The following is a 13278-nucleotide window of genomic DNA, read 5'->3' as shown; positions in this document are numbered from 1 at the left end:
CGGGTGGAGTGGGCCGGAGAGAGTCGGAAGTCATAGAGCTGTTTCATACATCATCATCCCTGCACTCACTGCATGATGCAACTGTCTAGTGTACGTCTGTCTGTCTACCTCAGCCCGCGAACGCGCTGTCGTCAATCTCGATGCCGAGCTCCTCGCGCGCCATGGTCTCCATCTGCTTCTGCAGCTCCTCCTCCCAGCCGAGCTTGTTGCGCGGCGAGAGGTACTCTGGGTGTCAGTAGCGCCTTGCGTGCCGCTGCTCACTGTTACGGAAGCTTGTCCACCGGAAGAGCGCGTCAATAGCCCACACGGTGACGCGGAAGAGCACCATTTCCCACCGGTCGTGCAGCCACGTCTTGAGGCCAACAGCCCGCAGGGTACGCGAGCCCGTGAGGCTGTTGGCCCAGCCACGCGCGGCCCACTGCAACGTGAGCGGGTGACCTCGGCGCCGAATACACCCACCTCAGCGGTAATGTTCACGCGGGACGACGGGCTCCCAAGCGTCTGGTTGTTGGCCTGCATCATGCGCTGGCAGCGGCCGAGCAGGATGAGTTCCTGGGAGTGGAGTGAGTGGCTGCGCGTTTTTGCCTCGTACAGCTGTGACTTACCCTGGGGATAAACTTCTCATTGTCCAGCATGACCTTGAGCTGCTTCTTGACCTCGAGCTGCTGGTGGTACTTGTCCATCGGCTTGCGCTCCTGCTTCTCGCCCTTCTTGATCTCGGCGGGGCGGAGGAGGATGGCGGATGCGAACCTGCTAGGATCAGCTTGTTGTGCGGCCCATCCCGCGTCGCGCGCTCACATGTTGGGGTCGAGGCCAAAGCCCCAGCGCTTGCCGATCTCCTCGACCTTGGGCACGTCGAGCACGAACAGCGAGCGCCAGAGCGTCGCGTACTCCTCGCGGAACTGCTGCCGGAGCGTGATGTACAGCCCGTGGTCGAGCACGATGAGCTGCGGCTTGCCGCGCTTCGTGGGGTGCGGGCGCACGAGGATGTTGCCCGGGTGCGGGTCGCAGTGCACAAAGCCCCACGAGAAGGTCATGGCTGCGTTGAGCGAGATCGCGAGGTCCATCACGTCGCGCGGCTTGAGGCCCCACGCCTCGATCTGCTTCTTGTCCGTCAGGCTGGGAGTGAGCTCAGGCTGGTTGGGGAATAGGAAAGCCGACCCACCGACAACCGTCGACCCATTCCATGACCAATATCCGGTCGCTCTCGGGGTATCCCTCCTCTTTGCCGTAGACCTTCGGCACCATGATGTCGTCGCGCAGCTCGGGCGTCTGCGAGAGATACTCGGCGCACTTGCGTGCGTTGAGCGCCTCGCGGTTGAACGACGTCTCGTAGCGCATCTGCTCGGAGACGTACTTGGCGACAAAGTACACTAGCAGGTGAGCGTGAGGCAAGGAGCTCCCACCTACATGGAAGATCGAACGCCTTCTGGGCGAGGTACATCAACGTCCTGGCGGGTCAGCCCTTGCTACCTGGGTGTGTTCGATACCCACCGGTACGAGAACAAGTCCAGGTCCATCTGCTTAGCGATGGCAGGCTTCTGCACCTTGACAGCCACGACGCGGTCAGGGTTGCCGACCACCGCCTTGAGCGTCGCCTTGTGCACCTGAGCGACCGAAGCCGATGCCACAGCTTCATGGGTGAAGGTCTCGAAGATGTCCATCGGGTCGATCCCGAGGTCGTGTTTGAACACCTTGGTGTGAGCGTTGCCGGTCGAGCAGACTCACCCCAACCACCTCCTCGTAGGGTACTGATGGCGCCTGGTCAAATACGTGCGCGAACGCCACGCGGTACGGCTTCGGCAGCATCGACGCTTGAAGGCCTGAGGCATGTCTCAGCTTTACGCCCCATACTCCGCGCCATACCAATCGCCTGTCCGAGCTTGAGGTACATGCCCTGGTTAGTATCTACCACCCAGCGCAGCCTATTCGCGACACGGGTGTGCAGGGCCTCAATCTCGTCCGACTTCTCCGGCTTGAAGTTGAGTTTGTCTGGCGTCAGTGGAGCACCTGGCGGTGACTAACAGTCGAGGGTGGAGATGAGGCTGGACGGTCGGCGTCAGCACTTGCCTGTATGTTGGCCACACAATTACACGTACCCGATATACGCAGTGCGCAAGCTCCTCGTGACCGCGCTAGCATTGTACTCCCTGTCTGCGAGGTATGCGCCGCCGCCGACGGTCCCGAGCACGACTGCCCTCCCGCCCCACTTGGCCACCCGGGACCGTGGAGGGCGCGGGGGCAGCGGCTTGGCATGCGGCGGGTTGCGCGCATGCCGCGGCGCTTCAGAGTGTATCTGTCGAGAGGTGAGCTCACGAGCTCGTAGTATTGCCCGTGGCCGCATGGTAGTGGTATGGTCAAAGGACGGAGAGAGAATGGCGATTGAGTGCTTGCTTTTTGTTGTGGGGCTCTGTGCCGGCCGAACCGGCATCACGACGCGCAATGAGTGGGTCGGCCACCCAGGCACGGCTGTGGCCGATGCCGATTGTTATCAGCGGTGGTGCGTGTGTGGTGGGTGTGCGATGTTCTGACGCGGAAACTCTTGGGCCACCAACAGTGCTAATCATTCTTAACCCGTGTATTAGGCAAGTAAGTACCTGGGCGATCACTGTGGACGATCCCATTCTCGCTCTGGAATATGCCAAAGGATCGTAACCTTGACAGCGACAAGGCCATCTGTCAGCACAACAATCGTCTCACCGAGGTCCACTTCTCCCTCCATCGGGTTTGGGCTCCCCGAGCACATGACTCATGCTTATCACAACTTATGAGCTTGAATACAAGTGCATGCATGTGCTTTGTGCGCGCTAGTATTGGTTTTAAAGAGATGCATGCGTCGCCCGGCTCTGGTCGTGTGTCTCGTCGCGTCCAAGCAAGTGCCTGTGGGGCACCAGATGACCGCAAACAGCCCTCGACAGACGGAAGCAAATTCAACTTGAACATTGTGGTCACCACCCTTTGTCTGGTTTGTTGGTCGAACTGCGATCCAGCTCACTCGATCATCACCTTGTCGTCCAACATCGACCCTCAGCAAGCTTGTGGAAGCCATGTCGGCCTCACCAGCTCCAGAGGCTCAGTCTCAATGGGTATGTCGAGCTTGAGAGTTGGTTGCACAAGCTCACACACCGCGCAGAAGGAGTACAAAAACTCGGAGGGCCGTATCTACTGGTCGCATGCCGTCACCAAGCAGTCGGTATGGGAGAAGCCAGAGGAGCTGAGGGTGAGTACGATAGTCTTTGTGGTAGATACAGCTGCTGACATGCTCCCAGACCCCATTCGAGGTGCGTTGCGCCGCCAGATGCACGATCCAAACTGACCTGAACAGCGGGCTATGGCCAAGACACCTTGGAAGCAGTTCACCTCGCGCGGCAAGGCGTACTACGTCAACTCGTCGACGAAGGAAACTGTGGTGGGTAGAGAGATGGGGGGTGCAGTATGGATGCTGATGTGCCCAGTGGAACTTGCCGCCAGAGCTCGAAACGTTACAACGCAAGGTGGAGGCTGAGGAGATTGCGAGGAAGGAGCGTGAGCACCTCAAGGCGACTGGCCAGGCTTCGTGAGTTGCAGCGCTCCGCTAACTGGCAACTGACACATCAGCCCTACACCCTCTGCTAGCTCCAGAGCATCATCGCCCGACTATGACGAGCCGTCAACCGCTCTCACCCGCTTCCAGTCGCCAGGAAGTCGCGCGCCGGCACCCGAGGTCGAGACCGTCACCATTCCTCACGGCGGATTCCAGAAGGTCGAGGAAGCCGAGGCAGCATTTATCCATCTCCTCAAGCGTGAGGGAATCGACGAGAAGTGGACCTGGGACCAGACCATGCGCAAGGTCGTCTTGGACCCGCTCTACAAGGCCCTAGACACCTTGGCTCAGAAGAAGGCCGCGTATGAAAAGGTTTGTGGGGAGAAGCATTGCAGCGACTGACCCTTCCCAGTGGCTGGATACCCTGGCCAAGGAGAAGCAGCAGCAGCGCGACGCGCGTATCGCCGAGCTCCGACCACACCTCACCCGGTTGTTCACCCACTCTGGCGTCATCAAGAGCTACTCGACGATGAAGACGGCGGACAAGGCATTCGCGTCGGACAAGTACTGGCGCCGTGCCAAGCCCGACGAGCGACGTTTCATTCTGGAGGAGTACACGTCCAAGCTGCGCGCCCGCGAGGTCCAGACGCGGAAGGACGTCAAGGCGAGGAACATTTCGACGTTGACCAAGCTCGTCAAGGATCTCGATATTACAGTCACCACGCGGTGGAGGGACGCGCACGGCATCATTACGCGTTCGGACGCGTTCCGTGCGAATAACGATCTGAAGAGCGTTGAAACCCTTGACATTCTCAACGTGTACGACGATTACTCGAAGCAGCTGGAGAAGGAGTACAACGAAGAATCCAAGCGCCTGAAAACCGAGTACAGACGTCGTGGTCGCAAAGCTCGCGACGCGTTCAAGGAGCTTCTCCAAGAGCTCAAGAGCAAGGGCGAGTTGACTCGCCAGTCCAAGTGGAAAGAGACGCTGCCGAAGATTAAGGCGGATGAGCGATTCACCAACCTGGTCGGGTTGCCTGGCTCGACTCCTCTCGACCTGTGGATGGACGCTGTCGACGACTTGCAAGTCGCCGCCGAGGAGGTGGCTGCCAAGATTGAGGAGAGACTTGGGGCTCCAATCAAGCTCGAGACGACGGCGGAGGAGTTTGAGAAGCTGTATGAGGAGTCCAAGTTGGGCAACGAGTTCACGGCTGAAGAACGGAAGGATGCTCTCGATGTGGTGCGTTTGCCAGTGTTTGGTGAAATCTCCGCTGACGTTTAGATCCACGCTCGCCTCGCCAAGGCTGCCGCCGATGAGCATCGACGTGCCGAGCGCAAGCGCAGGCACAGAATAGACGACCTGCGCGACGCAATGCGCAAGGTCCAGCGCCACATTGAACCTGACACGACGTACGAGGCTGCCCTGCCGCACATCCAAGAGCTCCAAGAGTTCAAGGACATCCCCGAGGAGGAGGACCGCAAGGCTGCCTTTGAGAAGTTTACGCGCCGCATGCGTGAGAAGGAGCGCGATGGGGAGGGCTCGTCGCCGCGGCGCAAGGACCGGGAGAGGGACCGCTCGAGCAGCGGACGCGATGGTCGCGACCGCCGCGACTACAGAATGGACGTGGACGACGACCGCGACCGGCGACGCGAGCGCGACTACCGTGACCGCGAGCGCGATCGCGACCGCACAGATCGCGACTGGCGCGCGGCGCGTGACGACCGCCGTGAGAGAGACCGCGACCGCGAGCGAGACCGTGAGAGAGACCGCGACTACCGCCGCCGTGACGACCACCGCGACCGTGACCGCGACCGCGAGCGTCGTAGGGAGCGCGACCGTGAGGCAGACGACCGCGACCCCAAGCGCCAGCGAGTGTCGGACGCTGGCTCGCGTAACGACGAGAGGGAGGAGGGGGAGATTTAGGCCGGAGAAACTTTAGGGACAGAGCGCAGCCAGCACCTTGTTGTTGCGTTACTTGTCTATGCCCAACCTTGGGCGAGATGCATAATATGGAAAACGAAATGCTGGTTACGGACAGGGTTCGTATTACAGGTGCCAAACTCTCCTCCCTCTCTCTTTGTCTCTCATTCTCTAGTGGCGCTCCTTGCGCTTCTTCTTCTTGTCCTCCTTTGAGAGCTTCTTGTCGAGAGCCTTGTTGATGACGCGCTCGAGGGCGCGGCGGGTCTCGGCGTCGCTGAAGGTTTTGGGGTCAAAGTACTCTGGGGCGTTCTCGATCAACCACTCTGGCCGGACCTCGGTGACAGTGCGGATAAAGTTTGCCGTGGTGAGGACAAACTCGTTGTAGATGACCCAGTCGGGCGTGTGGTCGAGGCCGCACGAGAGGTGGAGACGGACGACCTGGTTGTCCTTGATGGTCTGGTACGAGTTCTTGTCGGCCTTGCGCGCGACCTGCATGAAGAAGCCCGAGGCGAGCGCCTGGCGGATATTGTTCCAGTAGTTCTTGTCCTCGAACGCCGTGGACACGAGGTCGAGGTCAAACTTCTCCATGCTGCGCTTGAGCTGGGTGCGCACATTGTCGGCCTGGATCAGTGACCTCTGGTTGAGGTAGTTCTGCCAGCACCAGTTCTTGGCGTCGTGCTCGTTCTGCTTGTACGCGTGGTAGACGTTGAGCATGGTCAGGTGGTCGCCGTCGGGGTGCGTGAACTGCGCCTTGGCCATGTCGGCCTCCTTGCGCTGGTTGGAGGGGCGCATGAAGACGTTGGGGACCGAGAGCATGGCAGTGAGCGAGAGGATCTCGTTGCTGCAGTTGAACTCGGGCGAGACGATGAGCATCTTGGCGAGCTGGGGGTCGAGGGGCACCTCGGCCATGAGGCGGCCCAGCTCGGTGAGGTTACCCTCGTCGTCGAGCGCCTTGAGGTAGTGCAGCAGCTCGAGGGCACGCATGATGGTCTCGGGGGCAGGAGCGTCCATGTAGTCGAAGTGGACGAGGTCCTTGATGCCGAGCTTGAGGAGCTCGAGCACAGTGTTGGCGAGGTTGGATCTCAGGATTTCGGGGTGCGTCTGCTCCTCAAGCTCCTTGACAAAGTCCTTCTCGGTGTAGAGGCGGAAGCACTTGCCGGGGCGGGTACGGCCTGCACGACCGGCACGCTGCATGGCCGAGGCCTTGGAGATGGGCGAGACAAGCAGTGACTCGACACGGATACGGGGGTTGTAGACCTTCTGCTTGCAGAATCCAGGGTCGACAACGTACACGATACCGTCGATAGTGAGCGACGTTTCGGCAATGTTGGTCGACACGACAATCTTGCGGCCTGCCAATCCCGAGCGGCTGGGGGGAGGTGCGGGGTCGAAGATGCGCTGCTGCTGGTGCGGGGGGAGGGACGAGTAGAGCGGCACGACAAGCAATGGGCCAGCCATTCCCTTGTTTGCCAGCTCCTCTCCCTCTGCGCGAATCTTCTTGCACGCGTCTTCAATTTCTTCTTCACCTGTCAAGAAGAGCAGCACGTCGCCCTCGTCCTCCGCCTGGTGGATGAAGAGCACCGTCCTGATGGCGGCTTCGACATAGTCCTGCTCGGGCTCCTGGGTGAAGAAGGTCTCGACGGGGAAGGTGCGACCAGACACGCGCACAACGGGTGCGAGGCCCGAGGGCGTGTTGTCGCCAAAGTAGCGGGCAAACTTGTCAATGTCGAGGGTGGCGGACATGACGATGATCTTGAGGTCGGCGCGGCGCTTGGCAATCTGGGCAGTGGGTCAGTATATTTGTATGCCTTGCTTCTTATCACCCACGTCCTTAAGCAGACCCATGAGAATGTCGGTGGCAAGGGTACGTTCGTGCGCCTCGTCAAGAATAATAGTCGAGTAACGCTCGAGCATCGGGTCGTTCATGGCCTCGCGGAGGAGCATACCGTCGGTCATGTACTTGAGGAAGGTGGTGCCTTGCTCGGTCATGTCCTCGAAACGGATGGAGTAACCGACCTGCTTTCCAAGCTGCACTGTAGGGAGTTAGCACGCCCAACCCCAACCAAACACCACCACCACTACTCACCGTCCATCTCGTCGGCGACACGCTTCGCGACCGACATGGCAGCAACACGACGCGGCTGGGTACACGCGACCATCTTGCCGCGGAGGTGGGGCAGGTCCGAGTAGCACACAAACTGGGGGATCTGCGTCGTCTTTCCGGATCCGGTCTGGCCCTCCATGACCGTGATCTGGTTCTCGGTGAAGACGGAGAGGAACTCGTCCATCTTGTCGTAGACGGGGAGCTTCTTGCGGCCCTCCAGGATCTTCTTGTACGAAGGGGAGAAGGGAGCGAGGCCCTTGAACGGGTTGTAGTCGCCGTCCTGCAACGTCAGCACCTGCCTGCTGCGCCCCCCCATCTCGCTCGCGAGCCCAACTCACCATGATCTTCTTGGCCTGCGCCGTCGTCACCTTGCGCGGCACGAGGCCCGCGAGCGGGTTGTCGACCTTGCCGTTCGACGTCGAGCCATAGCCGTTCGACAAGTCGCCCGCGGGGCTCTGCGCGCGCTTGTCGCCGCTCAGGTGCGCGCTGGGGCCGTTAGCAACAACAAACAGGCCACTCGGCACACTACGACTCACAGGTACGGGTTCTCCTTGGGCGTCGAGGCGCCCGGAGTCGAGGGCTTGGAACGCTTGGCGGGTGGCTCGGACATTGTTGATCGATCTCGAGCTCGCTGCGATGCACCCAAGGTGAGATGGAGTGTATGAAAGGTGGGTTGCAGGCTGCAGTGTGCCATTGACATCTTTGGGCGGCAAAAACCACTGAACTTCTTCAAGGGGCGGGCCTATTTCAGGGTCAAAATATTAGGCACCCATTGCCACTCTTCACGCCTACAGACGGAAACACGAACTCGTCGCGTTGAACGTATCGAAGTAGATGCATACAATCGTTGACAACAAATGCCATGCAGGCAGACAATAGACCCTCTCAGTCGCTCACTTCGCTGGCGCTCTCGACCTCGTCGTCTTCCGCAGCGCGATTGTCGTCGGCAAAAGTACCAGGCTCCTCAATGCTCTCTGCGTCGGACGCCGAGTGGATAGACTCCATGTCGTGGTCGCTTGGGCTGTGCACTGACTCGGGGTGCGTCTCGACTGGAGGCGGCGTGCCCTCATCACTGTCCGACTCGCTGTATTTTTCCTCCCGTGGTGTAAGAGCAGGCTTGACTTCCCGGGGCGTTGGGGCTGCAGCGGCGTAGGTATCGGCGGCGGCGTCGTCGCTGCCGTCGCTGTCGCTCCCATCGGATGTGTACTTCTCCTCGCGTGGCGTCGGCGCATGTTTAGGCTCCCTCGGTGTAGGCGCATAGTCCTGTTCGCTTTCGCCATCCTCCACGTCGTCGTGACTGTTGGGCGCGTCCTCGCTGAAGTGGTCTGCTGGGGGTGGACTATCGCGCTCGTCATCACTGGGGTCGAGTTGTTCAAAGTCAATCTCGCTGTCGTCGTCGTCGGTGTCCTCGTTGTTGCTGGTGACCTCGTCGTCGCTGTTGAGTAGCAAGATAGAATCCCCGTCTTGAACAATAACGTCGCTCTTGTAATGCTGCCGGGCCTCTTTCCGCTTGCGCCCCATAAACATGCTGTCCGACATGAGACGGCGATACCTGCGCTGCCGGCGTGCAGTCTCGGTATAGACAGCTATGGACCTATAGGCTATGATGTCAGTACTATCCAGTTCACCAGACATACCCTCTTGTGCGTGGAGAAGATCAGTAAGCTCGTCGAGCCCGTCGAGGTCCTCAAACTCCTCAACATTACGACGGCGCTGGCGCTTCCGGCGGTCCTTCGTTCCGTTGGCATGATTGGCATCATCATCGTCGTCTTCGTCGATATCGCCCTCAGGCGCATCCTCGAGCCATGGTGTCGTGTCGATAACTTTATCCGGGTTATCCTCGTCCACCGCGGCCCAAAGCTCCTTCATAAGGACATTGTCGAGCTTCTTGTCCGCCTCCTCGAGCGCGGCGTCCAGCTCCTCGTCCTCTTCGTCGGTCTCTGTCGACACGGGAGCTGCCTCCGGGGCATCGTCGTCGACCCGTGGCTCGAGGCCCCAAAAGGACGACCAGGGCGGGAGGTCATCGTGCCGCTCCTGAGGTGAGGCGGGGTCGCTACGAGCCGATGGGGTGGTCGGCGTAGCTACTGTCGAGCGGGGCCGAGGTGAAGCCACCGGTGTGGTCGCTCGTGACCGCTCATGAGGAACGCCGCTCGGTGCTGGAGACCCTGGGGCTGGGTTGGAGTCGCCATTCTCCCGCCGTTGCGCAGCGACCCAGCCGTTGACGATATCAGAGAGAATAGTGTACGGGCGAGGCTCGCCCCGCAGGGCACGAGCTTCGTTGACGTGCTCCAGGTCGACCTCTTCCGATCCCGTCAGGAGCGCCTGTTGCTCGGCGAGCAAAATCGTCTCGTAGACCAGGGGCTTGAGATACACGAGCAACTCGGCGTAGAGTTGGGCGATCAACTCGAAAGAGACGGTGTCCGCCGCCGCGCCTGTCCGTTCCCGGACGAGCTCCATGAGCTCAGCGACGCGCGAGAAGTCAAACACGTCCCATCCGAGTTTCGTGACATGTGCGCGCACGCCGAGGTCCTTCATCCTCGCAACGTGTGGATCGACTGGCTCGGCGGCCGCCTCTTCCTCCTTCTTTGCCTCCAAGACGCTCCGCATACCAATGGCATGTTTGAGCGCCTTGTCCTTGTCGGTCGTGAGGATGAATGCGCCGTCCGGTCCGCCGGCCTGCTCAATCTTCTCTGCTGTCCACCCCTGCTCGATCAGTCGCTTGCGCCGGTACGCTTGTCGGGCGGATCGCCGAGTGAGGAGAGTCCGCAGTCGCTTCTTCTCCTCAGGGTTGCGCTCGCGTTTCGGTATTGCCTGCAGCTGTTCGATCTCGATGTTATCCTGTTCGAACGGGTCGGGTTCTTGTTCCTCGTTTTCGGTTTCCCGTGCCTCAGCAAGCACCGCCAACTCGTCGTCTTTGAGCGCCGCATCGATGTCGTAGAGTTGCTCCGGGCCGATCTGTTCTCCCCATCGCGCCAGTTCGCGCCGGTACCCCGCTGGCGCGGTCGCCCTCGCAACTGCCTGTTCCACCGCCTCTCCCAGCTCATCCTCGAGCGCGGTCCACTTGTCATCGACCTCGAGTGCGCCAGAGTCGAACACGCGATCCCGCCACTTGGCCAAGTCATCGTTGGTGTCGCGACGCCGGCCGAGAGTTCTCACAGCGTACGCCAGGCAGTCGAGGTATATCTGAACCTCCGCCTGCGTTTTTCCCACCTCCTCTGCGATGAGGTCGGGGCGCAGGCGCGAGTGCCGAGCGAGGGACGCGAAGAATGCGCCCTTCTCGTTCGCCGTCCACGTCGTCAGGCCGGGCGGGTAGATCGATACGTTGAGCGGGCGATACTGGCCGGTGGCGTTGAGCCGCGAGGTCGCAATGTGAGACGAGATATCGGCATAGTACCAGTCGAAACCGCGCGGCCCTTTCTCGATGCGCTGGCGCTTTCGCCGTGGCCGCGAGGGTCCAGCTTCGGCGTTGTCTGCGCGGGTCAGCGAAAGACGAGGCGGACAACCCACTGTCTAGTAAGTTTGGGGGACTTGGGCGTGTACCCTCCACGGGAGACGGCGCCTCGTCGCCGTCCCTCATCCCCGTAGGAGCAGATGTGCTGGAATCGTGGTCGAGAGTGGAGATGGAGGAGGGACAAGATGACAGGACGTCGAGGTGATTGTCGTTCAAACATTTAGGAGCTGGGGTCCCCACACTTGTTGACAACATATTTGCTTCCGCTCACCAAGGCCTGACGGGAGCCTTTGGACAGAGGTTATGAGTTGGTGGCACTGTGCACACTGCGATTGCGTGCATCTCGAAGTGCTGAGGAGCACTGGGGATGCTGCTCGGGTCTCTGACACAAGGACGTAAACTGTAACGGCAGGCTTCCACCAAATGATGAAACAGAGCCGACCACTTCGCTCGGCAGGCCAAACCAGACCACAACCTTCATATCCTCATACACAACAGGAAAGATAAACTACAGGCTCTTTTGAGACGACAGCACTGCTGTCCGCGGGTATGTATGGATCTATAAATCATCAAAGAACAAGGGGCTCTCATCCTTAGTAACCGTCGAGCTCGGGGGGCTCCTCATCCTCGGCGACGCGCGTGTTGACGAGCTCGCCAGAGTACTTCATGCGCACGGCCATGCGGATGCGCTCCTCCCACTCGCGGAACCACTCGCCCTCGCGCCGGCCGAGGAGGTAGTGGATGCCCCTGGGTCCACGGTGGAGGAAGGGGTATCTCGGCACCTCGGGATGGAGCTTGAACATGGCCGGGAGGCGGTCGCGGGCATGGTCGATCGTCTCGCCGGGGAAGGTCGATGGGAGAGGAGGGTAGAACTTCATGCCGTAGCTCGCGACGGCGACCTCGTACGATCCGCCGCCGTATCGCGACAGGCGCTGCCAGATCCAGATGAAGGGGTAGATGCACGTCACGCAGAGCATGATGAACCAGAACGGGTGGTTGACGATGCGGACGAGCCAGTTGTCGGGGCGCACGACGACCTGGTAGTCCTCGTCAAACTGGTAGTCGATGTGGACGTTGTAGCCGTCGAGCATGCCATCGTATCCTGTCGAAAGGATGGCTCTCTCAATGGCCATCTTGAGGTTGGCGAGGTCCCAGCCCCAGATAGCCTTGGAGAGGGTGAAGCTCTTGAGGATGCCGGGGTCGGCGCAGTACGCCTCGCACCATTGGCGGAGCGGGGTTTCGTCATCAGTGTGCATCTGGCCACCGAGGAGGGCCTCCTCGTCAGTGCCGAGCGCGATGGACGCCGACGGGACGCGATTGTAGGTCGTGCGGAACTCCTCGTCCGCCTCCATGTCCGACCACGGGGCACGTCCGCGCATCTTCATGAACTGGGCCCAGGCGTCCCAGCGGCTGTTTTCGCTCCACGACGCAACCTTTCCACGGCTGACAGTGCCGAGGAAGGCGTTGGGCGCGACGGCCGTGCCGTACGTGCGCTGGAAGCCGCCGCGGTAGGCGGGCACATGGGCGCGCTTGGCCTGCAGGTGCACGTTGGCGTAGTTCTCCGTGTGCTCGAGGATGGGGGTCAGGTCGATGGTGAAGTCAAAGTCGACGACCGTGTACTTGGTCCCAGCATGCACGTGCTGCGGCGAGCCGTTGGAGATGACCATGCCCGAGTGCGATGCGGTTTCCTGGTGAGTTCCTGCGACGTCAGCATTCGTTTCTCTCAATGCACCACAACCCCAACTCACCCTTGCAGCGGATCACAACCTTGGGGTGCTTGAGCGCCTGGGCGCGGATAAAGTCGTACAGGACGACGGGGTCGTTGAGCTGCTTGTCCCAGCTCTCGAGGCGGCCGTTCTTGGTGGCCTTGCCGACAAAGTGCGTCTCGATGGTCGGCAGCTCGCCGGCACGCGTGCGCGTGATCAGTGGCTCGCCGTTGGGCGGGCCAGTAAACAGTGCGTCCATGTTCTCAGGCCAGGCGCGCGACGGCCCAGCGGCAGCACCACTCGAGCTGCCACCAGCAACAGACGGCGCCGAGGCCGACGGCGTCGAGATGCTGTCATACGATGGTGGCACGTCGTCGAGCAGGCCGTAGCCTCCCGACGCTGGGGGCGACGTCCCCGAAGCCGACGACGGTGAGAGCGGGTTGAACACCATTGGTGCTGTGGTGTGATGTACAGTGTACAGTGTACAGTGGTTGGGGGAACAAGGACGCTTGCGCTTGCGTGTCGCCGCATTCACTCTTTAAACCCACCAGCGAGCCACGCCAAATGCTGTGC

At 60.7% G+C, this 13278-nt stretch overlaps 3 protein-coding genes across 3 annotated transcripts; 1 reads left to right on the top strand and 2 right to left on the bottom strand.

Annotated features, from left to right (window-relative positions):
* Window positions 1-48: 48 nt before the first annotated feature.
* SPAC10F6.14c (ABC1 family protein) lies at window positions 49-2528 on the bottom strand. The gene is made up of 12 exons (XM_062770988.1): window positions 2100-2528; window positions 2026-2045; window positions 1867-1992; window positions 1729-1823; window positions 1495-1694; window positions 1411-1451; window positions 1166-1373; window positions 799-1119; window positions 606-750; window positions 460-552; window positions 262-418; window positions 49-225 (listed from the first exon to the last, which is right to left on the bottom strand). The coding sequence occupies exons 1-12, from the start codon at window positions 2429-2431 to the stop codon at window positions 110-112; spliced, it is 1854 nt and encodes a 617-aa protein (XP_062626972.1). The 5' UTR covers window positions 2432-2528; the 3' UTR covers window positions 49-109.
* Window positions 2529-3015: 487 nt separating this feature from the next.
* prp40 (Pre-mRNA-processing protein prp40) lies at window positions 3016-5447 on the top strand (the record flags this gene model as incomplete). Its single annotated transcript, XM_062770987.1, has 7 exons — window positions 3016-3086; window positions 3134-3220; window positions 3326-3409; window positions 3456-3556; window positions 3598-3895; window positions 3936-4763; window positions 4806-5447. Exons 1-7 carry the CDS (start codon window positions 3048-3050, stop codon window positions 5445-5447), a joined length of 2079 nt encoding a protein of 692 aa, XP_062626971.1. The 5' UTR covers window positions 3016-3047.
* A 48-nt stretch (window positions 5448-5495) lies between these two features.
* prp43 (putative pre-mRNA-splicing factor ATP-dependent RNA helicase prp43) lies at window positions 5496-13204 on the bottom strand. Its single transcript, XM_062770986.1, has 9 exons — window positions 12748-13204; window positions 11601-12698; window positions 9186-11018; window positions 8446-9149; window positions 8085-8137; window positions 7887-8034; window positions 7531-7828; window positions 7272-7477; window positions 5496-7223 (listed from the first exon to the last, which is right to left on the bottom strand). The coding sequence occupies exons 1-9, from the start codon at window positions 13154-13156 to the stop codon at window positions 5616-5618; spliced, it is 6357 nt and encodes a 2118-aa protein (XP_062626970.1). The 5' UTR covers window positions 13157-13204; the 3' UTR covers window positions 5496-5615.
* Window positions 13205-13278: the final 74 nt, after the last annotated feature.

Source organism: Vanrija pseudolonga, chromosome 3, assembly GCF_020906515.1.
Source record: "Vanrija pseudolonga chromosome 3, complete sequence".
NCBI classification, from domain to species: domain Eukaryota; kingdom Fungi; phylum Basidiomycota; class Tremellomycetes; order Trichosporonales; family Trichosporonaceae; genus Vanrija; species Vanrija pseudolonga.
This window is presented reverse-complemented; position numbering and strand designations above follow the sequence as displayed.

Bases quoted from the DNA above. Each gene is read 5' to 3' on its own strand.
- SPAC10F6.14c (XM_062770988.1), bottom strand. From the start codon at position 2,431: ATGCCGGTTCGGCCGGCACAGAGCCCCACAACAAAAAGCAAGCACTCA. The intron at 2,046-2,099 runs GTACGTGTAATT...CCGACCGTCCAG, and splicing joins TTGCGCACTGCGTATATCGG to CCTCATCTCCACCCTCGACT. The intron at 1,120-1,165 runs GTGGGTCGGCTT...GCTCACTCCCAG, and splicing joins GAATGGGTCGACGGTTGTCG to CCTGACGGACAAGAAGCAGA.
- prp43 (XM_062770986.1), bottom strand. From the start codon at position 13,156: ATGGTGTTCAACCCGCTCTCACCGTCGTCGGCTTCGGGGACGTCGCCC. The intron at 11,019-11,600 runs GTTACTAAGGAT...TGACCCGCGCAG, and splicing joins GGAGCCCCCCGAGCTCGACG to ACAACGCCGAAGCTGGACCC. The intron at 8,138-8,445 runs GTGAGCGACTGA...CCACCCGCCAAG, and splicing joins AGGTCGAGAGCGCCAGCGAA to CGTTCCAAGCCCTCGACTCC.